This window comes from Bos grunniens, chromosome 5 (assembly GCF_055505025.1).
Source record: "Bos grunniens cultivar Pamir isolate PY7600 chromosome 5, Bosgru_T2T1.0, whole genome shotgun sequence".
NCBI lineage: Eukaryota > Metazoa > Chordata > Mammalia > Artiodactyla > Bovidae > Bos > Bos grunniens.
In genome coordinates this window covers 101,349,324-101,374,539 of record NC_141169.1, presented here as the reverse complement: position 1 = coordinate 101,374,539, position 25,216 = coordinate 101,349,324, and the positions used below count along the sequence as shown (strand labels likewise).

Here is a 25,216-nt window from a genome sequence, read left to right as displayed (position 1 = left end):
AAATGTGATTGAGAAAAAAAAAAAAAGCTCAGAATCTTAATTAGATTTCATAGTGCCAATAAAATCGACAACTGGGGGCGGGGAGTGTGGGAGCAGGAAAAAAAAAAGAAAAAAAATCCTAAAGAATCTAAAGAACAAGTCAAAATATAAGAATAATAAATGTTTTTCTTAAGCCACAGCTGTCAGAGTCTTTTCCCTCACTGGGAGTTACAGTCCACCTCACCTCCCCAGGATGTCCTCCAATACTGTCCTTCATCTCTGAACCTACTGTGGGGGCAGCTCAGATTCTAATCTGGTCCTCCTCCTGTGTGTTCTTATCTCCAATGTCCACAGCTATCAGAACTAGTGCATTTTCTTTTGTGGGAGTTCTCAATGACCTTTTATATATTCCATAGACACAGGGTCTGCCTAGTTGATCATGTGGATTTAATCTGCAACTTGTACAGCTGGTGAGAAGGCTTTTGGGTCTTCTTCTTTAGCCACACTGCCCCTGTGTTTCAATTGTGGCTTTATTTCCACATCTGCATGTGGGTCGTCTACTGGGGTTTGCTCCTGAGGCTGCCCTGGAGGACTTAGGTTTGCCCCTGTGAGGGCCAGGTGTGGAAGTGGTGCAGCTGCTTGGGCCCACGGGTTCTGGCAGTGCCAGGTATTCAGGGGAGTTGGCAGCTAGGGCAGCAGGAAACACAGTGCTTTAGAAGGGTATGGCAACCAGTATTGGCCAATGTGCTCCAGTATTTTTGCCTGGAAAGCCCCCCTTCCTGACAGAGAAGCCTAGCAGGCGACAGTCTACAGGGTCACATAGGGTCGAACACAACAGAAGTGACCCTGAGCGAATAGGTGCAATACTCTTTTGCCTGTGGCAGCTCTGCCCCAGTGAGAGTTGAGCCTGAAGGTGGCGCAGTTGCTTAGCTTGCAGGGACCCTGACAACGACAACTGTGCAAGGACACAGACTGCCTCCACCACGGGAGTTATGGCCCTATCAGAGTCTTTTTTTCTGAGCCTCTTGTGGCTGACGATCAGAAGGCCTCTTTGGCCAGTCTTTCTCTGTAGCTCAACCCATTTAGGCACCTACAAGGTTTCCTTGCCTGGGGTCCTTCTCTGTTGTTCGGCGAGTCAGGCACATAGAGGGCCCCCCCTGGCTGGGGTCCTACTCTGCAGACCGGCAAGTCAGGCATTTAAGGGGCACCCAGGGTGGGGTATTACTCTGTAGTACAGTGCATCAGGTGTTTGATGGGCCCGCCTCTCTATTGGTCAGCTGCTGATGCTGGTGTGTGGGGGAAGAGAGACTATGGTGATGGCTCCACCCAGTCTTACACTCACATCTTTAATTCACTTTGCACTAACTTTGTTTATGAAGTAAGGCAGCGGTTCAGCTTCACTACCTTTCATGTGGCTGTCCAATTATCCCCACACCATTTACTGAAGAGATTGTCCCTTCCTTTGGGGTATTCCTTGTTCCTCTGTCATGAATTAATTGACCGTATACATGTGGCTTTATTTCTGAGATCTCTATTGTGTTCCATTGATCTATATGTCTGTTTTTATGCCAGTATGATACTGTTTTGATTACTATAACTTTGTAATAAATTTTGAAATCAGAGAGAATCATGCCTTCAGTTCTGTTCTTTCTCAGTTTCTTTGGCTACTCTACATCTTCTGTGTTTCCATACAAATTTTAGGATTTTTTTTGTTGTTCTATTTCTGAAAAATGCCATTGCAATTTTAACAGAAGTTACATTGAATCTCCAGGTAGCTTTGAGTAGGAGGGACATTTTAACAATATTTATTCTTTCAATGTATAAGCATGGGATGTCTTTCCTTTTATTTGTGTTATTTTATTTCTTTCATCAATGTCTTATAGTTTTCAGTGTATAGGTCTTTCAGTTCCTTGGTTAAATTTATTCCTAGGTATTTTATTCGTTATGATACAATTATAAATGTGATTGTTTTCTTAATTTCTCTTCCTGATAATTTGTTATTAGCATATAGAAATGCAACATATTTCTGTATATTGATTTTATATCCTGCAACTGTACTGAATTCATTTATTAGTCCTACAGCTTTTTTGGTGGAATCTTTAGGGTTTTCTGTATATAATATCATGTCATCTGCAATAGTGTAAGTTTTACTTCTTCCTTTCCAATATGAATACATTTTCTTTCTTATCAGTTGGGCTTTCCAGGTGGCTCAGTGGTAAAGAATCTGCCCACCAAAGCAGGAAGCGTGGGTTTGATCCCTGGTGGGGAAGATCCCCTAAAGAAGGAAATAGTAACCTGCTCCACTATTCTTGCCTGGGAAATCCCGTGGACAGAAGAGCCTGGTGGGCTACAGTACATGGGGTTGCAAAAAGAGATGGACACGACTTAGCAACTAAACAATAACAACAAATTTATTAATTATTAATGTTAAGAGTTGCTCTCCATGTCCTGAAAACGATAAACAGGAAAACTTTCCTAATAATGCCTTTCCTAAGAATAACTTTTTTGAACGGCTCCCTCTGCTGGATAGAGTCTGCACTGCTTATTGTTGTCAGACACAATGCTGGGACAATCTAGGCACAGCACAAGCAAGTTCCTAGAAATATCTGGAATTTTCCGGGAAATAAGATTTCCTGAAACCACTGTTAGCTGCGTTGTGAGGGGGAGTGGAGAGAGAGTTGTTCTGTATTCCCAACACTGCAGACCTCTTCTGTTAACATTTCAACACTAATTATAAAGGAATGAGGTCTTGAAAACTAGAATGGGGACATATGGGAAGATTCCAAACAAACTAGGGATATGGAACTCTAACTCCTATCGAGCTCTTTTTACCATTAGAAGAACCCCTGGGGCCCATGTGTGAGAAGGTTAACCTTATTTTGCCTGAAGAGACTGTAAATGGCCTCCGTTAAGTGGAAGAGTCCTGGGTGAGTGAACAGAATGATAACTTGAATCAACAAAACATCATCCCTTCAGTCAACTCCTAGACATGAGCTGGTTTATAGAGCCAGAATCTCCTCGTCCCTTGAGGAAGTGCCCTGCTAAACTGACAGACTTCTTATAGTTAATCTTTTCCCCATGTTTCCCCAAAGAGATCTGTGACCATTTACCTATGTGACTATGATTTGAAGAATCAGACTTTGGGAGAGTTATGGAAACACCGACTCTGACTGACATTAATTTCAGGAGACCCAAGACATCACTAGCCAGAGTAAGTCAGTAGATCAGTATAAGAAGTGAGTTCTGTGACTGACTAGACAGTGAGTTCAATGGGTTGTAGAATCAATCATGTGGTTTTTCCCCTGGTTCTCAGCAGGGACATGAGAGCGAGGGACCAGAAAGTGTGGGATCCGGCATGGATGGAGAGGGGAGACTTGAGACCATCAAAGTCAGAGTCCAAAAGAGCCTTGGGCAAGAAAAAAAAATCACACCTGGAGTGTGATGCACATTTATTTCTCTAGATGTTACCATTCCAGTATCAGTTTTTGCTAATATCTGTGAAAGACATCAATTAGATAAGGGAAATCTAGGCTCAGCCTCTAGCAGATTCTACATTGGTCCTGCAGTCTTCACACTTTTCTACCTCTATTATGTAAACTCAGAGAGACAATGAAGATGGGAACTCTTAGAGAATAGTAGGATATCATTCTTCTCAGAGGACAGATTGCACTAGGAAGGAGCAGCATGGATAGAAGCTCTCAGACCTTCCAGCTAAGTATGGTTTTGGGCTCCAGAATAAAATCCTAAACACAATGATTCAATGGCTATTATTTATTATAAGAATTCAGAACACTTGAAGAATGAGAGAACTTTATCCATGTTAATCAGTCACTCACCCATATCAAATATAATCAAAGGTAGAAGTTGACTTGGAATATTGGCACAAGTGTTTTAATTTTATTATATTTTTGATTCCTAATTGAGAAAAAACAAAAACTGGACTCCATACAGAATTATTGTGAGTTTCACATGGGATACTAGATATGTGTATGATTTCTTTGTGTATTATTAAGCAACTCATACACACATTGTATACACATCTTACTCTTTTGATGTTGATCATTTGGCCTTGTATACTAAAGACTGGAGATACCAAAATCTAATCTCTCAAGGGATTTTCCCTAGGAGTATGTTCTACTCAGCCTCACATAAGACAGTCTTGAACACTTGTAATAGATTCTCTTCGTTTTCAGTCTTTGAGAGCTTGACCCAAGATTGGCTTTCTTTTCTGAAAAGGTAATGAACTGACTTTCATTCTTTCCTGTATCCTTCTTCAACACACGAGGTATGAAGCTCCAGAGCCCGAGCACAGTTTGCATTGACACTGAGTAGGGGAAACCACAGGCAGGGCCATATGAAGAAAGTCCTCAGTTGAGAGTAAAAGGGATGAGGGAAGTTGGGGATATGGGGAAAATGACCAGATCCTCCTGTTCCTGTTCTGCTTATGGCTGGAGCCTATATCTTCTGTTTCTTGCAGCCACGAGAACAAACTCTATCTTAAGGGACACTGTCAGCAACTCTTTTGTAGCAATGGTGGCAGCTGGCTGCTGCGTGAGGAACTTGTGGGGAATGTGTCTTCCTCTTTGTCCTCTTTAGTTTCCTCAGCTCTATGGTTTTAGCTTTCTGTAGCTCTGGTATCCCCTTTTTTTTCTGGCAAATACTCCATAGTCACCTTTCCAATCACTAACCACAAGTCCACTAACTCCAATCACTAACCACGCCCTGCTAAGCACTGTCTATTTCTGGTCTTTTTGCCCCCTCTTTCCCTGATAGCTCTAAAAAAGCTCTTCTCATTGGTTCTGATCTATTCTCCCTCACATCTCCCATCTTCTTATTTTTGTCACAACTTCACACTGGGTTCCAGTGATGTGAGTAAAAGGACCCATTGTCTCCTCTTTCCCTGAGAGCTCTATACAGGCTCTTCTCACTGGTTCCTATCTCAGTTCTGATCTATTCTTTATCACATCTCCCATCTACTTATTTTGTCATAGCTTCACACTGGATCCTTTTACTCACATCATTGGGTATCTCCCTATTACCAGACACCATTCTGACATTGGTCAACATGTATTAACACATCAATTTCCTCATGTCCAACCAATGGTCTTATATCCTGTCTTGAGTCTTCTTGGCCACTGGGTTCTGCTAATCTTTCAAGTGTTCTTTGTTGACTTTTATCCTTGTCTTATGAACACTACTGTGTCCCTAAAATGAAACAATTTTGTTGTTGTTGTTGTTGGGATGTAGTGCCAACATGTTATTGCTGTTCAGTTGCTAAGTCATGTCTGACCCTTTGCGACCTCATGAACTGCAGCACACAAGGCTCCTCTTCCTTTACTATCTCCCTTAGTTTGCTCAGACTCATGTCCATTGAGTCAGGGATGCCATCCAACCATTTCATCCTCTGTTGCCCCCTTTTCCTCTTGCCTCAGTTTTTCCCAGCATCAGTGCCAACATGCCACAGTTTAAATGCTTTGCTCACCAGTTTATACACAATGTTCAACTCAGCACATATAAGGTGGTTTGTGTTACATATGATATGCAAGAAAACTTGTACAGATATCATCACCTGTGAGCATAAACATCACAAGAAAGTTTGTCTCTGAAGCACTTAAAGTCCTTTGTTATTTATAAGATTCTGTTTCCATATCAGTCGTACAAGCAGACAAGTACTTGGGTTTTCAGTTGGCTTTTAATGATGTAGCAATTAAACCTCTGTTATCTCAGTCTGCTTCTTTCCCCCCCTCTTCTCCCCAACCACATATCAGCATTTTTACTTCTATGGTCTCTTAGGGAAAACTCAATACAATATATATATATATATATATATATATATATATATATATATATTTGTAGTTATTATGTAGTAGGTAATTTAAGAGGCAGTAGAAATATAAAAACAGTGATTGGACCCTCATGTTATTTACAGTCAAGTGAGGGCAGAGGATATGAATCAAATATTCATTCAAAAGACTGGTATAATTAAGACTAAAAATGTAATAGGTGCTGGGGAGGGGAATGTAATGTCAAAATATTCAACCCTGTCCTGGAGCTCAAGGGAAAATTCTTAAAAACTGAGCAGAGATGCAGAGAATGTTTGGGAGGTAACTTGATGGAGGAGAGAGGAAAGAATTCCAGGTCCAGAGAGCAAATTCTGTTAAGGCAAAGTGGTGAAATGTATTATGAGTTCCAAAAGCTAGTTCAATGAAGTTGTGGTCCTGAGAGTTTGGGTAAGTTTGGTGTGCATGCTCAGTCATGTCTGAATCTTTGAGACCCCATGGACTGTAGCCCACCAGGCTCCTCTGTCCATGGAATTTTCCAGGCAAGAATACTGGGGTGGCTGCCATTTCCTACTCCAAGGAATCTTCTCAACCCAAGAATCAAACCCGTGTCTTTTGCATCTCCCCTATTGTGAGGCAGATTCTTTATCACTGGGCTACCTGGGAAGCCCAGGTGGAGGAAGAGACAATAAAGAAAGATTAGACCTGATAGGGATTGTTAGGCTTTGTTATGGAATTTGGTATTATTACAAGGAAGATAATGAGGTGTTTTTTAAAGGGAAAAATTGCATTGTCAGTATTTATTTTTAAAATGTCACAGAATTCATGGTAGAGAATAATTGAAATGGAGTGAAGATGTTATTAAAGCTATTTAATTATTTTAGTGTCTTTGTGTTAAGATCATGAAAGTGGTGCTAAAGAGAGGAGGACATGTTTGAGAGATATTTCTGCTGTTTTTCAGTTGCTCAGTCGTGTTCCATTCTTTGTGACCCCATTAACTGCAGCATGCCAGGCTTTCCTGTACTTCACCAGAGATATTTAGTTAAAAATAAATAAAACTTGGTATTTTTCCTGGTGGCTCAGAGGGTAAAGAGTCTGTCTGCAGTGCGGGACACCCGGGTTCAATCCCTGGGTTGGGGAGAGCCTCTGGAGAAGGAAATGGCAACCCACTCCAATATTCTTGCCTGGAAAATCCCATGGACAGAGGAGTCTCATGGGCTATGATCCACGGGGTCGCAAAGAGTCAGACATGACTGAGCGACTAACACACACACAAATAAAACTTGGTGATATGAGATGAAGGTGGAGAGCAGCCTAGAGGTATGCATGTGAGAGAGAGTAATATCAAGATGAGATGGTTGGATAACATCACTGATTCAAGAGACATGATTTTGAACAAACTCCAGGAGATAGTGAAGAGCAGGGATGCCTGGTATGCTGCAGTTCATGGGGTTGCAGAGTCGGACACGATTTAGTAACTGAACAACAACAACAAGTGGTTTTTAGATGGCATAATTGTCTTGTATGGCATATCCTTTACTGAGATATGGAGTGCTGGAAGATGGTTCCTTTTATGATGAAATTTAGTGGACTACTGTTGTAAGTTGAGTTGGAAGTAAGTTGGGGTTTTATACTTGCTGTGTTAAATAGCCGGTAGAGTATACAGGTCTGATGATCAGAGAATGATCTGAACGGCAGATATGACTTTGATGTGCACTGCTTTGTATGTGGTAGTTGAAACTGTGAGAATGTAAGAAATTAACTAAGGATATCAAGTTAAGCTAAGTGAAAGTGTGAATCACTCAGTCTGAAGATACAGAAAAGATAAAGGCTAAAATTAAAAAAATACTGGCACGATGAGATGGATGATTGAATCACCACATCATTCAGATGTAAAAATATATTCATCACGTACACTCATTTTCTAAAATATTTTATTTTGTGTATCTCCCTTTCCACACTTCTGAGAATAGTGCTATAAAACACACACACACACACACACAGCCCTCTGAGCTTTCTTATGATCTGAACTCAAACTTCATGTGGTGTCTCTTAGTCAGACAAATAGAGACTTATTTTCTGCCAAGTGGATTATAGTTGACAAATCCATGGATAACTTTTCTGACAATCTTCTTTGGTTATCTCGGTAGAAGACACCCAGGCACATTTCATACTCCGGGTTTCTCGTTGATTTGAAAACCTACAGAAAGAAAGCAGATGGTTTTCTTTACATCAGCCATGAGTATAGGCATATGGCCAGAGGCTTACAAGGACTTCAGAAAATGTTTTCTATTTTTTTAAATAAAGAGTAAACTCATTAAAACTATTTAAATACACAACCATATGATAGGCAAAGCAATCCTTCCCACTTTATGTTAATTTCTCAAACGTCTCTCCAGAGAAGTTAATAGTTCATTTTTGTTGTTTAGTCTCTCAGTTGTGTCTGACTCTTTGTGACCATATAGACCATAACCTGCCAGACTCCTCTGTCCATGGCAAGAATACTGGAGTAGGTTGTCATTTCATTCTCCAGGGGGTCTTCCTGACCCAGGGATTGAACCTGCATCTCTTGCATTGCAGGCAGATTCTTTACCACTGAGCCACAAGGGAAGCCCTGATAGTTCATTAAAGAGAGCTAAAACATCACCTCTGACTTTTTTTTAGTCCATTCTGAGCAGTGTGTGGGATCCTAGTTCCCCATGATAGGAGATGGGTTTGAATCCATGCTGCCTGAATTGGGAATGCGGAGTCTTAACCACTGGAACGTCAGGGAAGTCCCTCAGCTCTGACACTTTTATTGCTTAAAAATTGATCACTATAAGAAGTGAGCAGAAAGTTATGCTCTGTAAAACAAACATGTGCACTCATAAAAGAGTTTATACTTGCTAATTTACCTTTTATATAAAAAGCTAAAATCAGGCAACAGGGCAATCCTGTTTCATACATAAGTTTTCTGAGTGGATGGAGGGAGATTTCTTTCTCAACTTTCTGTGTGAATCATTTTATAGAAATATTTATCAGACTGTAGCAGTCAGGAAATTTATACCCATTAGATCACTTCAAAGCCAATGATGTCATATGTCTCTTTCTTGTCACATACAACATGGGATTAAAAACCACAAAAAGAAAAAATGCAAAAGAAATGCAAAAGACTTACAGCTGAGGGTCAAAAGTGCTGTTGTCCAACCAGGTCCATAATTTCCCTCCAGGAGGAATCCTCAAACCAACCCAAAATGAATCATATATATTTTGCCATAGGAAAGTCTAAAAAGAATAGAAAATGTTGTATGAAATCAAGTGATTCTTACAGATGCAAGATAAAATACCACAGGAGCACCTTCTATGTGGCTAGCACTGCACTAGAAGCTAGGAATGAACAGGTAAGACAGGCTTCACGTTTTCAAATAGATCACAGTGGAGGGGAAATCCACAGTAATGCAATGGGATAAAAGCCAAAGAAAAATTACTAAATGTCTATCAACAAATGAATGGATAAAGATGTGGCACATATATACAATGGAATATTACTCAGCCATAAAAAAGAATGAAATTTTATCATTCGTCATACAGAGTGAAGTAAGGCAGAAAGAGAAAAACAAATATCATGTTAACACACACACATATATAAGGAATCTAAACATAAATTTAAAAAAAAATCTAGATGTACCTATTTGCAAGGCAGGAATGCAGACATAGAGTAAGAACATGTGAACACAAGAAGACAGGGAGAGTGGGAAAAATTGGGAGATTGGGATATATATATATATATATTACCATGTGCAAAATAGATAGCTAGTGGGAAGCTGTTGTATAGCACAGGGAGCTCAGCTCAGTGCTCTGTGATGACCTAAAGGGGTATTACGGCAGAGTGGGAGGGAGGATCAAGAGGGAGGGAATATATGTACACCAATTATACTCCAATATAAAAACATAAACTGAGACTGCAAAGAAAAAAAGAACTATTATGGACAGTGTTAGTAGACACCAAGGCTGTGGCGTCAGGCTGCAGCTACTATTACTACTACACATCTTTGCACAGTTATTTATTCTTTTTATTTCTGCATTTTTCCAGTCACTAAAACTCTGACTATGATAATATTCATACCTATCTCAAAGAACTGTTATTGTTTTGTTAATAAGTAATATTAAACACGGCTTGGCCCATAATGAATGCTTCTTGCCTAAATAATAGTGATTATTACTGAATACAAGTATTAAACAATAATCTAGAAGCAAGAAAACACACAGGAAAAACACACAGAAAGAAAGTAGTCTCTGAGCTGATGGAGCACATATTGTTTATAAGTTTTTTTTTTTTCTTTTATAATGCCTTTAATAAACTGATTTTATAAGTATTAGGTGATACCTTATGTGACTATTATTCCATAGATATTTCCTGCATATGGTGATAAGAGTGTACATTACTGGAAAGATTTAGCTTCATCTCTATTAATCACAAAGTTTTATTGGGGTTACTGCTGAATGGTTAATAATGTAAGAACCTTTCTCTCTCTCTATATATAAGGTAATTAAATAGCTAGCCAGTTGAAATAATCACTGTAGCATTAAAGCACTCGCAGGATTGTCTGGAAAAAACTGCTTTGCAGCTAACAAAATATAGCCAGATATTTTTGTATGCTTATTATGTAAGTACTTTTCTTTTTTTTTTTAATTTAATTTAATTTTTTTTTATTTTTTAAATTTTATTTTATTTTTAAACTTTACATAATTGTATTAGTTTTTTTTTTAATTGGAGGACAATTGCTTTACAATATTGTGTTGGTTTCTGCTATACATCAACATGAATCACCCATAGGTATACATGTGTCCCCTCCCTCTTTAATCTCCCTCCCACCTCCCATCCTATCCCACCTCTCTAGGTTGTCAAAGAACACCTGATTTGAGCTCCTTGCATCATATATAGCAAATTTCCACTGGATGTGGTAATTTATGTGTTTGCATGCTACTCTCTCAATTCCTCTCACCCTCTCCTTTCCCGACTATGTCCACCAGTCTGTTCTGTACGTCTGCATCTCCATTGCTGAAAATAGGATCATCAGTACCATCTTTCTATATTCCATATATATGCATTAATATATGACATTTGTTTTTCTCCTTCTGACTTACTTCACTTTGTAAAACAGGCTCTAGGTCCATCCACCTTGTTAGAACTGACTCAAATGTATTATATTTATGGCTGAGTAATATTCCATTGTATATATTTACCATAACTTCTTTATCCATTCATATATTGATGGACATCTAGGTTGCTTCCATATCTTGCTGCTGCTGCTGCTGCCGCTAAGTCAATTCAGTCGTGTCCCACTCTGTACAAGCCCATAGACGGCCTTCCACCAGGCTCCCCCGTCCCTGGGATTCTCCAGGCAAGAACACTGGAAATGGGTTGCCATTTCCTTCTCCAATGCATGAAGTGAAAAGTGAAAATGAAAGTGAAGTTGCTCAGTCATGTCCGACTCTTAGCGACCTCATGGACTGCAGCCTACCAGGCTCCTCTGTCCACAGGATTTTCCAGGCAAGAGTTCTAGAGTGGGGTGCCATTGCCTTCTCCTTCCATATCTTAGCTATTGTAAATTGTGCTGCAGCAAACATTGAGGTACATGCGTCTCTTTCAATTATGGTTTTCTCAGCGTATATGCCCAGTAGTGGGATTGTTGGGTTATATGATAGTTTTATTCCTAGTTTTTTAAAGGAATCTTCATACTGTTCTCCACAGTGGCTGTATCAATTAACATTTCCACCAACATTGCAAGTGCATTCCCTTTTCTCCACACCCTCTCCAGCATTTATTGTTTATAGAGATTTTGATGATGGCCATTCTGACCCATGTGAGTTGATACCTTATTGTAGTTTTGATTTGCATTTTTCTAATGATGAGCGATGCTGAGCACCTCTTCATGTGTTTATTAGCCATCTGTATGTCTTTGGGGAAATGTCTGATTAGGTCCTCTGCCCATTTTTTTTTGTTTGTTTCTTTGGGCTGTTTGTTTTCCTGATATTGAGCTGCATGAGCTGCTTATATATCCTGGAGATTAATCCTTTGTCAGCTTTTTCCTTTGCAATTATTTTCTCCTATTCTGAGGGTTGTCTTTTAATCTTGTTTCTTTTGCTGTACAAAAGCTTTAGTTTAATTAAGTCCCATTTGTTTATTTTTGTTTTTATGGCCATTACTCTAGGAGGTGGGTAATATCTCCTTTTTGTACAATAACATAACCCCTGAGACAAAGTATATGGCTGTCCATAATGTGCTAAGTTGCTGAAGTTTTGTCCCACTCTTTGTGACCCTGTGGACTGACTGTAGCCTGCAAGACTTCTCTGTCCATGGGATTTCCAAGGCAAGAATACTGGAGTGGGTTGCCATTTCCTCCTCCAGGAGGTCTTCCCAGCCCAGGGATCAACCCTGTGTCTCTTGTGTCTCCTGCATTGGGAGGTAGATTCTTTACCACGGCCCAATTCACATGTATGCCATGCCGTGCTCAGTTGCTTCACATGTATAATTGACCCCTATTACAGGCTTCAGGAGCCAGAGGATAGAATATTACGGCCTCAACTGTGTCTCTTCAAAATGTATGCATTTGAAGCTCTAACCCCCCATGCTTCAAAATGTGACTGCCTTTGGAGACACAGCTTTTAGAGACAGTGACTAAGCAGAAATGAGGCTGTTAGGGTAGATCTTAATCCAATCTGATTACTGTCCTTATAAGAAGCAGAAATTTGGACATACAGAGAGACACAGATGCATGCATACAGAGGAAAGACCGTGTGAAGACAGAGCAAGCAGGTGGCCATCTAGAAACTAAGGAGAGAGGCCTTGTAAGGAACCAAATCCGCCAACACCTTGATCTTGAACATCTAGCCTTCAGAGCTGTGAGTAATAAATTTCTGATGCTTAAGCCGTCAAGTCTGTGGTACTTTGTTATGTTAGCTCTGACAAACTCATACAACCCCTTTGGGTGCTTGCGTGCTAAGTCCCTTCAGTTGTGTCTGACTCTTTGTAACCCCGTGGACTGTAGCCACCCAGCTCCTCTATCCATAGCATTCTCCAGGCAAGAATCCTGGAGGGGTTGCCATGCCCTCCTCCAGGGGATCTTCTTGACCCAAGGATCAAACTTGCATGTCCTGCATTGGCAGGCAGGTTCTTTACCACAAGCACCACCTGGAAAGCCTTACAGCCCCTTTATTATTCTGTTGGTGGCTCAGATGGTAAAGAAACTGCTTGCAATGTGGGACATCTAGGCTCAATTCCTGGGTAGAAACAGACAATAAATCAATGCATGGAGAAACAGTGCAATGAAAGACTTCCCTAAAAACCTTATCTGTTTCCTGCTCATCATCAAATGGAAAAAGGCAGAAATGCAGAAAAGATGTGTTTCCTGGGCAACAAGAAACCTAACCAATCACTTAATAATGAACTGAAACTCCACTTTAAAGACCTAGGAGGAACTGTGTGTTCATTTCCAAATACAAAGCTATGTAACTCAGTCTCTTTTTATTAGATGCTTTCTTATTATTATGTCCTAAAAAGTGGCTCTGCTTCAGCAGATACTTGCCAGTTTTTAATTTATCCATGACTTCTCACCCTACCCCACTCCCATATACCTCCTAACATCAGCTGTCTTTTTCATCACTTCTCTGGGGTTCAGTGTGCAGTGAGCAATTTTTGTGTCAGAAATCCCCTGTCATAATGAATAGATTTAACAAACTCAACTTACGTAAAGCTACCTGTGTTCTCTTCATATATCTGTAAAAAGATGTCCCTAATTGATTATGTAGTGTAAGAATTGTTGAAGATAGACCAGAAAGACTATCCATGAGTTAATTATCCTGCCTATGTAGAACAGTGATCACTGAAGAAAACTGATTAGTTGTTACTAGCCAGTTTAACTTATTCAAAGCCTCTGTTATTTTATTGCATACTAAACTAGTGAATTAGTTGAAGAAGGCAATGGCACCCCACTCCAGTACTCTTGCCTGGAAAATCCCATGGACGGAGGAGCCTGGTAGGCTGCAGTCCATGGGGTCGCTAAGAGTCGGACACGACTGAGCAACTTCACTTTATTAGGTCCTTTCAAGTTGATACCTTCTTCCCCTTTTTTGTCTTAAGCTGACTTCTAAGAGAAGAAAAAAGTCTCTTTTTTAGTTCTTCACCCATTCTGGATTTGGTTCATATTCAAACCAATTTGGACTGGATCTGACAAAGAGTTTTACAGTTTGATATTTGGGGTCACATTGGTTACACTGAAGATAACTTACTTCCCATTTTGATTTTCTTGTTTTTGTGGATTTCTATGAAACTCAGAGGAATTTTTTCTTCCCCCTACAAAAGTTTCAACAGCTGCCTTTATATAAACCCTCCAGACTTAACCAGGCTTGTAAAGCACTGTTCATCACTGAGTTTTCTGAATCTGAGCCTTTGATATCGTTTGTAATTTCAACATACTAATTCTTATGCTAAGAATCCTTATTTGATGTTTGCCAACTAATATCTATACTGGTCTTATTTAGGTTTAGTGTCCAACCTTCGTGTAAGAAATTTCAATTTAAATTAAGCCAGAGTTAGAAAAATATTTGTTTTCTTCAACAAAAAACAAAGCTTAATAAGAAGGGTATACTCTATTTCCTTTCTCTGAACATCATTTTTAATTTCAGCTGCCATGCTGTCTGACTACAAACTTTGTGAGCAATGATGGATTAAATATGGGAGATGAGAGTGATGTCATACATTTAAAATGCAATCTGGGAAATGGATACCTTATAGAGAAGAACTTAGGTATATACTACTAAAAGGATTTCTTCTATCCCTAGCTAAGTGAATGTGAAAGTAAAAGTTGCTCAGTCGTGTTTGACTCTTTGCGACCCCATGGGCTATATAGTCCATGGAATTCTCCAGGCCAGAATACTGGAGTGGGTAGCCTTTCCTTTTTCCAGGGGATCTTCTCAACCCAGGGATCAAACCCAGGTCTCCCGCATCGCAGGCAGATTCTTTACCAGCTGAGCCACAAAGGAAGCAAAAGAAGACTAAAATAATAATATAGTTTCAGTGATTCATTCAACCAAGAATTGTGCAGTTAATATCAATGAGGTTTAAATTTTTTTCACCGAAATTTTCAAATTTGTAGCACAAAGAACTACTGCAGTTGTGAAGGATGCTATAATCTTAAAATTTTATACCTCACCGTATCAGTGAAGTCTCGGACCACCATGAGATGTGATTTTTTCGTGACACAGTCATTTTTACTTTCATTCCAAGATTTATTTTCATGTTCAGCAACCCAGTAGCATTTCCCCCCATGTAGCTTCCAATCTTTGGTGGGGCATGATGTATGAACAGTGGAAGAATTGAAAGAAACTGGAAGGAAAAAGGATAAATAATTAAAAGAAACATGAGAATGCATCCCTAATATTGCATAATAATTAATGCCTCTCAAAAGTTGTTAAATTATGGCCTAAGCTTCTTTGACAAAAGTATGTGCTTTTCTCAGGATGGATTTTGAAACAAATAAAACCTAACAGAATTTCAATTGTATTTTTTTTCTTTCTCTCTTTTCTTCTTACTCCCATTTAATTTATTCTCTTTAAAATATGTTATGTTTTCTATGAGCTAGGCAATGCACAGACACTAGGATAAAGCGATCAACATCCAAACTTCAGGAAGATAAAAATTTGGGAGGAAAAGTAGAAATTAGAGATTTCAACTAGTGATTTCAACAATGAACCAGACATTTTGAGAATTATGTATCACTATAATTTTGAGAATGATAAAATCATGAGAAGAATTTTTATTGGGCAAAATTTGTATGATAGGTGATCTCTAAAACTCAGATAGATTGATCTTCCTATGTATAAAAGGGTCTGGACAGAATTTAAAGCAATTTTATTCAACACCATGTTACCACCTCTATCAAGGGTAGAAGGAGGACAATGTGCTTTTGTGTTGGGAATAATGTCCCAGAAAATTTGCTATCATAGTCTCACTAGTTTAAAAAAATTAAAGTTTTTGGAATGAGGTTGAGGAGACTTGGAAAAATTAAAATCCATTTTAAAGTTTTAATGAGTTCCCAGAAGCTGAAATTACTCTATAACATGGACTGGTAAGTCTTTCTAATAACATTATATATGCAGGTTCAAAAAAAGAAAGGAATATAGTTTTTCAATATAGAATAAAAACTTAAATCAACAGATTAAAAATAATAAAGGAAACACAAAGAAAAAGAAAACAGAAAAGCTAAATAATTGAGTGTTTTCTTGACTTTTAAAAATATATAAATATGTGAAAGATAAAAACGCATAAAATAATCATTTATAACATTTTTCATGTAGTGCCATTAAAAAACTGATAAAAAGCTATGTGGTGTGATCATGAATTTTAGGAAAGAAAATATTTTTTACCATATTGTACACCTGCACATGTCCCAGTAGAAATAAAAATACTAATAAAATGATTTCAACATAGTACCTTTAAATTCATTTAAAACACATACAAGTTTATTTTTCTCATTTGTCTTCAGTCTTTAAATAGTTTTGTCAAGAACTGTAATAGGCCCATGAAAAACAATGGTCTAAACCATGCCTCTGTAGGGGTAGAGGAATTTCCCCTTTATTCAGATATACCCAAGTAAAATACATGCTACTGTCCATACTTGCTTATTCAGGAATTCAGTTCAGTTCAGTTCAGTTCAGTCACTCAGTCATTTCCGACTCTGTGACCCCATGGACGGCAGCACACCAGGCTTCCTGTCCATCACCAACACCAGGAGTTTACTCAAACTCGTGTCCATTGAATCAATGATGTCATCCAACCATCTCATCCTCTGTTGTCCCCTTCTCCTGCCTTCAATCTTTCCCAGCATCAGGGTCTTTTATAGTTAGTCAGTTCTTCACATCAGGTGGCCAACATATTGGAGTTTCAGCTTCAGCATCAGTCCTTCCAATGAATATTCAGGACTGATTTTCTTTAGGATAGACTGGTTGGATCTTGCAGTGCAAGGGTCTCTCAAGAGTCTTCTCCAACCCCACCGTTCAAAAGCATTAATTCTTTGGTGCTCAGCTTTCTTTATGGTCCAACTCTCACATCCATACATGACTACTGGAAAAACCATAGCTTTGACTAGATGGATCTTTGATGGCAAAGTAATGTCTCTGCTTTTTAATACACTCTCTAGATTGGCCATAACTTTTCTTCCAAGGAGCAAGCGTCTTTTAATTTCAGGGCTGCAGTGACCATCTGCAGTGATTTTGGAGCCCCCCAAAATAAAAAGTCAGCCACTGTTTCCACTGTTTCCCTATCTATTTGCCATGAAATGATGGGACGGGATGCCATGATCTTAGTTTTCTGAACGTTGAGCTTTAAGACAACTTTTTCACTCTCCTCTTTCATTTTCATCAAAAGACTTTTAGGTTTTCTTCACTTTCTGCTATAAGGGTGGTGTCATCTGCATATCTGAGGCTATTGATATTTCTCCCGGCAATCTTGATTCCAGCTTGTGCTTCATCAGCCTGGCATTTCTCATGATGCACTCTGCATATAAGTTAAATAAGTAGGCTGACAATATACAGCCTTGATGTACTCCTTTCCTGATTTGGAACCAGTCTGTTTTTCCAACAGAAACTTGGATTAAAGATTTACTGCGCATGGCCCCGCCCATCAGAACAAGACTCAGTTTCCCCCTCAGTCAGTCTCTCCCATCAGGAAGCTTCCATAAACCTCTTATCCTTCTCCATCAGAGGACAGACAGAATGAAAACCACAATCACAGAAGACTAACCAATCTGATCATATGGACCACAGCCTTGTCTAACTCAGTGAAACTATGAGCCATGCGTGTAGGGCCACGCAACACGGACGGGTGATGGTGGAGAGTCCTGACAAAATGTGATCCACTGGAGAAAGGAATGGCAAACCACTTCAGTATTCTTTCCTTGAGAGTCCCATGAACAGTATGAAAAGGCAAAAAGACAGGACGCTGAAAGATGAACTCCCCAGGTCAGTAGGTGCCCAATAAGTTACTGGAGATCAGTGGACAAATAACTCCAGACAGTATGGAGAGACAGAGCCAAAGCAAAAACAACATCCAGTTGTAGATGTGACTGGTGATAGAAGCAAGGTCTGATGCTGTAAAGAGCAATATTGCATAAGATCCTGGAATGTTAGGTTCATGAATCAAGGCAAATTGGAAGTGATCAAACAGGAGATGGCAAGAGTGAACATCGACATTTTGGGAATCAGCAAACTAAAATGGACTGGAATGGGTGAATTTAACTCAGATGACCATTATATCTACTACTGTGGGCAAGAATCCCTGACAAGAAATGGAGTAGCCATCATAGTCAACTCAAGAATTAGGCAATATAAAATAACATTACCTATTGAGTTGTTTGCTTCAGATTTACTTTGCTCAGTACAATATTTCTTCTTTAATTCATTATCCACTTCAGTTTGTCTTGCAGATTTGAACTGAATAACTAGTGAAAGAAGACACATCTTTTCTTAATTAAACATAAAGCAGAAAACAGTTAGGTTGTAGTGACTCAGTGAAGTTGATTAATGTGGAAACTCCAGAGAAATTAAAGTGATTAAAATTTATGGGAAAAAATTCCTTTTCCCAAGATTGGACCTTCTTTTGCACATACTCATGTTAATTTTATTAATATCAAATTTAGGGGAATTGGTAAAATATGATCTGGGACCAGAAGGAAACTCACTTGATTTTTTTCTGGAGTTTTCATATTTATTTTAATAAACACAAAATAACCAGCTTTGAATGTAAGCTTCATTTGGATAGTTTGTGTTTGGTAAATTCCTATTAACTGTACCAAGTGTCACCTGATTCATGGAAAGAGCTTTCTGTGTTTTGATTTCAGTTCATGATTCTGTTCCTTTTGAGGTTGTTAAAGTCTACATATGGAAGGACAGGGTGAGCCCAGAGTACTTTTCTATCATGAGAAAGACATTTGTCTTTCTGATGGCCATTTCACTGAAATTACTTTTGGTTATTTATAATCTCACAATAGTGTGTATTAATCAGTTAAATCTTTAAAATTTATCATAGTAACAAATCTGTTACTAACAAACTACTGTTTTGATAACAAGCAAATCTATTAACCTATACCAAAAAGAAACATAACAGAGAGGGTATTTTTTTTTTTAATGGCCATGCCCCATGGCATGTGGGATATTAGTTCCCTGACCAGGGATCAAACCTGGACCCTCTGCAGTGGAAATGCAGAGTTGTTTTAACCACTGGACTGCCAGGGAAATCCCAGCAGAGGTGTTGAATGTTAAGTATTTTTTGCTTCATCCCTTCAATGTTAAAGTCCCAATTTGGCCACTGACTAGTTATATTAAACTACTCAAACCACTTATCACTCTGGGCTTTACACTGTTCACCTCAACTGGAGGCTTGACCTTGTTGATTTCTAGGGCCCTGTCCAGTTCTAGAATTCTGACTCTGCTCATTGACCTCTAGTACCTAATGACATACATAATTACTAATATCATTCACAAGGACAATACAGGCAGATATTGCCTTGATCTGTTCTAGGGTTTGGTTGAATCTGGAAACCTGAATTCCTTAGAGTATACATCATCTGGAAGTTTTTCTCCAAGCATTTACTTAATAAACAATTAAAATAATTGCCATATAAAGTTGGACTATATTTCACTATATCCACAGCATATGAGTATAATTTTTAAGTGCCTGAGTGAATTGATTGGTTTTAGACAAAATTTTCACCCATGGATGCAAGATTGAGGATGCCCCTGAGTAGATAATGGGACTTCCCTTGTGGCTCAGCTGGTAAAGAATCTGCCTGCAATGTAGGAGGCCCAGTTCAATTCCTGGGTTGGGAAGATCCCCTGGAGAAGGGAAAGGCTACCCACTCCAGTATTCTGGCCTGGAGAATTCCACAGACTGTATAGTCTATGGGGTCACAAAGAGTTGGATACGACAGAGTGACTTTCACTTCACTTTCAGGATGCCATGATTTTCTTTTTCTTTTTTCTTTTAGGATGCCATGATTTTAGTAAGCTTGAATAAGATCTTGAATAAGCTTAAACAGAAATATGCTTCATAGTTTAGTTTGCTTTCACAGAACATGGTTCAAAGAAGCTGATTTTGATCATAAAATATAAATCTAGCCTCCTTCATATATCAATGAAATGAATCCATAATATATGTAATATCACATGATGAAGTTCTATGGAAAATCTCTAATTTTATTTGTGTACCAAATTTCCTGCTTTTTGTGAAATTGTACTGAATTGTGTAGAAACCACTTTAACAGCAAACACAATTACAACAGGTCATGATAAAATAATACTTTGGGGTAAATAAAGGTTATTGGTAATTACTTACCAAGCATGCTCAGCACAATTACTATTACAAGAAGAATGATAATCATTGCACACCCAACTTTCAGGAAAATTCCGTGGTGGTGAGAATCTATAAAATTGGATAAATTTCACTAGTAAGCCCAGTTAAGTAATTCCTTAGGTGGTAAGGAAGGGATGAATAAACTTTGTCGGTTATGCTCTTGAGTTACTTTCCTTTGAAATATGTAGACCTAAATTCCTCTTACATACAAATTTGGTCCCCTGATTTGTGAAGAAGGGGGAATTTATAAAACTGAATGAATATATTTTTTTCCTTTTGATTCACCATTCATAATCTTAACTTATGATTTACTCTCTGCATTCCTACGTTTTTATATAAGACTGACATTCTCAAGATTCTCTAATAAACTTTCTGACAGCCCTCACTTATTTGAGTTGATCCATTCTTTTATGTCTCTTTTATGCATTCTTATACAATAAACCTATTTCCTGTTATATGTAATTGCAATTTCATAAAATTATACATTTTAAAATAAAAGTAATTTTAGGGATAATCTTGTCCAACATTTGAATGTTAAAATGGGGATTTTTAAGTCCACAAAACACAGTTACTTGATAGTAGAGTTGAGATCATAGCTCAGGTTTCTTGACTACCAAATTAGACCTTTGTTCACTATCCATTCTATCTCTTGTAATCAGATAAATAAGTCATAAAAAGAAAATGACATTTTTAGCTCTGGGCTGATTGATGACTAAAACCAAGAGGCTCTTATCCAAAATAGTTACAGTATATCAATTCCACTACATATGTGATATATACACATCTACATGGGGCTTCCCTGGTGGCTCAGGCAGTAAAATGTCTGCCTACAGTGTGGGAGACCCAGGTTCAATCCCTGGATAGGGAAGATTCCCTGGAGAAGGGAATGGCTGCCCACTCCACCATTCTTGCCTGGAGAATTCCATGGATAGGGGAGCCTGGTGGGCTACAGTCCATGAGGTTGCAAAGAGTCAGACACAACTGATACTTTCACAAACTGAGAGCCTACTATAACTGATGTGAAAATACAACCAATTACAAAATCAATTGTCAAGAATGATTAACATGAATGCTTATTTAGTAGAATACTATTAGAGAGTGCTTGTTCAAATTATTATTAAGTAAAACATCTTTAATGAGAATTTATTAAATTCTCAAAACACTAAAAGAAGTCCATGCATTTTCTTTTATCAGGCAAAACGATGCAAATTGTGCCTGACTAGGCAATAGTGAGAAGAATGTGATAATATCCCAACACACATTTCTAGGGTGAAGAACTGAGATTTCAGACCTAAAAAGTTGGAGAATAAATCATCAGAGTTCATGAATGGAACTAATACAAGGAGTACTATATCATTCCTTTAGGCCCCTGAAGTAAAGTTTAAGAAAATCATGAATTTCTGAGTTTTAGTCCAGAATATTCTTAATTGTATTACCTTTTCTCACTGATATTTCACTCAGTTTCATGGGGGTACCCTCTTGTTTTATATCTTGGAGAACCAATGAAACTATAATATTTAAAATATTTAAAATAAATGAGATCCATTTATTTAAAATCCATTTATACATTCATCTGCCTACCAAGCATCTATTCATTGCCTACCAAGGACTTAGTACTGTGCGAGGCAGTGGAAATACAAAGATTAAGAGATTAGGGAGAGCGTTTCAACAGACATGAAGCTCTGAAATAGGAAGGACTATGATAATTCTAAAGAGGAAAGAGAAAGTCAACAACCAGATTTAAACAAGTGAAATTTAGCAACTTCGAAGAGAAAGCTTGGGGACAATTGTGTAGGGCTCTGTGGGACATTACAATCCAATGTAGCAAATCTGGATTGTACTTTGGATTGTAGCATCTTTCTTTCCCTCTTGAATATGACACATGGGAACAGAAGTTGCATTTATCCACAACAGAGATATGCAGTGAAAGAGTAATAAAATATTTGACTTCTAGTCATGACTATAGGTAGGTAATTTAATTTTTATGCATTCATATTTCCTCATTTTTAACATCACAATAAAATTGGACTAGATAACATTAAAGACATTGTCCCCAAATCTCTTTTCCTTGTTCTATTCTTTTTTAAATTAATTTTTATTGGAATATAGCTGACTTGTGTGCTTAGTCACTTAGTTGTGTCCAACCCTTCATGACCCTTTGGACTGTAGCCTGCCAGGCTCCTCTGTCCATGGGATTCTCCATGCAAGAATACTGGAGTGGGTTGCCATTGCCTTCTCCAGGGGATCTTCCCAACCCAAGGATCGAACCCAGGTCTCCTGCATTGGCAGGCTGATTCTTTGCCACTGAGCCACCAGGGAAGTCCATTTTATAAATTTGTATGTCAATCTCAATCTCCCAATTTATCCCTCCCTTCTTTTCCCCTTGGTAACCATAAATTTGTTTACTAAGTCTGTGACTCTGTATCTGTTTTGTAACTGGGTTCATTTGTACCATTTTCTTTCCTTTTTTTTTTTTTTTTTTGACCAGGATAAAAGTAATGTTCTCTCCATGAATAGACGAAATTAAATCCTGGCATGCAGAATCAAAAATCTTGAGCTTGTAGCTTAAAGTGAGTTAAAACAATCTCTAGAAAAATGGACCAGTTATATGAGATTTGTGGGAAATGGAAGAATAAGAATACAGGTTTCGTCCATATTACTTCTCAAACTAAGTTCCATTAGCTCACATAAAATGAAAGCTCCCAGTCTATCAAGAAAAGAAAGCAGATAAGCCCATATTGAGCAAGTCGTGCTGTGCTGTGTTAAGTCACTTCAGTCATGTCTGACTCTTTATGGCACTATGGATTGTAGCCCACCAGATTCCTCTGTCTATGGGATTCTCTAGACAGGAATACTGGAGTGGTTTGCCATGCCCTCCTCTAGGAGATCTGCCTGACCCAGGGACCAAACCCACATCTCTTACATCCCCTGCATTGGCAGGTGGGTTCTTTACCACTAACACCACCTGGGAAGCCCCATTGAGCAAGTTAGAGAGAGACCATTTAAACACAGGAAATTTCTTTCAACTGGAGAAAACCATACATGAGATCCACTTGAAAACTGCAAGCTTAAAAATATGAAAGAAGAAATGGATACTTGGGAATAACTGGAAAGCAAGACATCAATTTTATTCCACAAGGACAAGCTTGTGGAGACTTTAAACATTTTATGTAACTTTAACAATACAAAAATTCTTACCCTAGAGGAGATAATATAAATGCAACATGGAATTTTCCCTAAAGCTTCATTTGTATAGAATGTATGTAGAACATACACTGGATTTGAAAAAGCTATTGGTTTTTAGGTGATTTGTGATTAAGGTACAATCTTATCTTTAGCTGTATGCCTATCTACTTGTGCTTCAAAAATATTCTATTACTCAGATAATCATTAATTCTAAACTTCAGGAATAAGATATTAACATTTTATATCTTTTTATTTTAGTTTAACATTTTTATCCTACCGATACACAACTTCCAAAAGGCTAAATAACAATGTGAATAATTGTCAGGGATATTTTCCTCAGTGTGAATGAGTTTATCATGTTATTTTCAGATTTGGATGAGTAAAATTATAGAGCAGAAAGAGGTTATGAGTATCAATGTCACCACAGGAATATAATAAATGTCCACCACAAGAAATATAAGGAATAGAGTTCATGGAAACCAAAAGCAAAGGTCTACATATTAAGACTAAAGTTACAATTAACTTATGAACACTTTGTGTCATTAAAATCCTTCACTTTTACCCTGGCATTCAGTAGATTTTGCTTTGCATCCAGTCTCCTATTTCCAGTAAATCTCCTGGAGAAGGAAGTGGCAACCAACTCCAGGATTCTTGCCTAGAGAATCCCACAGACAGAGGAGACTGGTGGGCTACAGTCCATAGGGTCGCAAAGAGTTGGACACGACAAAATGACTTAGCACATTTCCAGTAAGACAGATGTAAACACAGGACAGAAACAAGGGAGATTTAAAGTAAAACATTAATTTTAACAGGAGTTCTAGATTCAGCTTACCAGATTTCTGGAGTGAAGATGAATGTTCTGAAGATGTATGTTTGATATCAGCATAGACTATCTCTCCAGCCATTGCAGAAATTAAAAAGAATCCTATATTTTTGCAAACCTCCTGTAAATGAGATATATTGAGACAGATAATTTCCTTCCTCTCTCCCAAGTTTGGTAGATTCCCTCAATGAATAAAAAATAAAAACAATGTGCTCAGCCTTATCAATCAAGGCAATAGGTTATTGGACACTTGCATGATCTGAAAGAAAACTACTCTCCATGCAGTAGTTTCTTGCACTTCAGTTAGTTTTCTGCCCTCAGTTGGAATGATTTTGAACTTCAATAGTACCACAGAAGAGATTGCATCACTTTCTTCTATAAACCACTTCCTCTTTTAGATCAGACATATTTTCAGGCAGAAACCCTTTGACCTTCTAGCATTTTCTCTAAAGTGGAATAACAACTGGGAAGGATGGACAAGAAAAAGAGGATTTTTTTTTTTAATGAAAGTAGTAGAAAGAATTGACAGAATCCTCATCTTTGAAATGCATTGTAATTACCTAGGCAATACTTTAAAATTCCTTTAAAGCTATTTCTTCTATTGTACACTTTATAATATTAACAGCAAGCTAAGTTGAAGCATATATTATGCAGAAGATTTCCAAACTGAAAAATAATCTATATGAAATAGAAATAACTCTATGTCAAAATATCTCAAGGTTCTGTCATAAAAGAAAATAAATCTTATTTTTTAAATGAAGTTCACAGAAATTTACCACTGAACGCAATGTATTAAGCATAGATTTTAATTTCTCATTTTTTCTGTGCTGTGCTCAGTCTCTCAGTTGTGTTCAACTCTTTTGGGAACCCCATGGACTGTAGCCTGTCAGGCTCCTCTGTTCATGGGATTTCCCAGGCAAAAATACTAGAGTGGGCTGCTGTTTTCTTCTCCAGGAACCACAAATTTTCGAACTGATTATAAGTCTGATTCTTGTTATTTCATTGTGGCTGATAGTGTTTACATTTTAAACACATTTTCATTCATATTGTATTCTATAA

At 38.1% G+C, this 25,216-nt stretch overlaps 1 protein-coding gene across 4 annotated transcripts; it reads right to left on the bottom strand.

Annotated features, from left to right (window-relative positions):
• Positions 1–7,676: 7,676 nt before the first annotated feature.
• Positions 7,677–24,509, bottom strand: CLECL1 (C-type lectin like 1). Of its 4 annotated transcripts, XM_086404244.1 has the most exons (8): positions 24,167–24,501; positions 20,131–20,217; positions 18,140–18,238; positions 14,954–15,126; positions 11,566–11,617; positions 10,887–10,972; positions 8,917–9,023; positions 7,686–7,959 (listed from the first exon to the last, which is right to left on the bottom strand). In XM_086404244.1, exons 1-8 carry the CDS (start codon positions 24,237–24,239, stop codon positions 7,851–7,853), a joined length of 786 nt encoding a protein of 261 aa, XP_086260370.1. In that variant the 5' UTR covers positions 24,240–24,501; the 3' UTR covers positions 7,686–7,850. The 4 variants fall into 4 exon arrangements, 3 of the variants coding, with proteins under 3 accessions (XP_086260368.1, XP_086260369.1, XP_086260370.1); XR_015164910.1 differs by lacking the exons at positions 10,887–10,972; positions 11,566–11,617 and having other exon boundaries at positions 7,677–7,959; positions 14,949–15,126; XM_086404242.1 differs by lacking the exons at positions 10,887–10,972; positions 11,566–11,617 and having other exon boundaries at positions 7,677–7,959; positions 24,167–24,509.
• Between the last annotated feature and the right edge of the window lie 707 nt (positions 24,510–25,216).

Coding starts and splice junctions, on each gene's coding strand:
- CLECL1 (XM_086404244.1), bottom strand. CDS start 24,239: ATGGCTGGAGAGATAGTCTATGCTGATATCAAACATACATCTTCAGAA. Junction 18,239..20,130: donor AATTGTGCTGAGCATGCTTG/GTAAGTAATTAC, acceptor TTCTTTCACTAG/TTATTCAGTTCAAATCTGCA. Junction 7,960..8,916: donor AGCACTTTTGACCCTCAGCT/GTAAGTCTTTTG, acceptor TTCTTTCTGTAG/GTTTTCAAATCAACGAGAAA.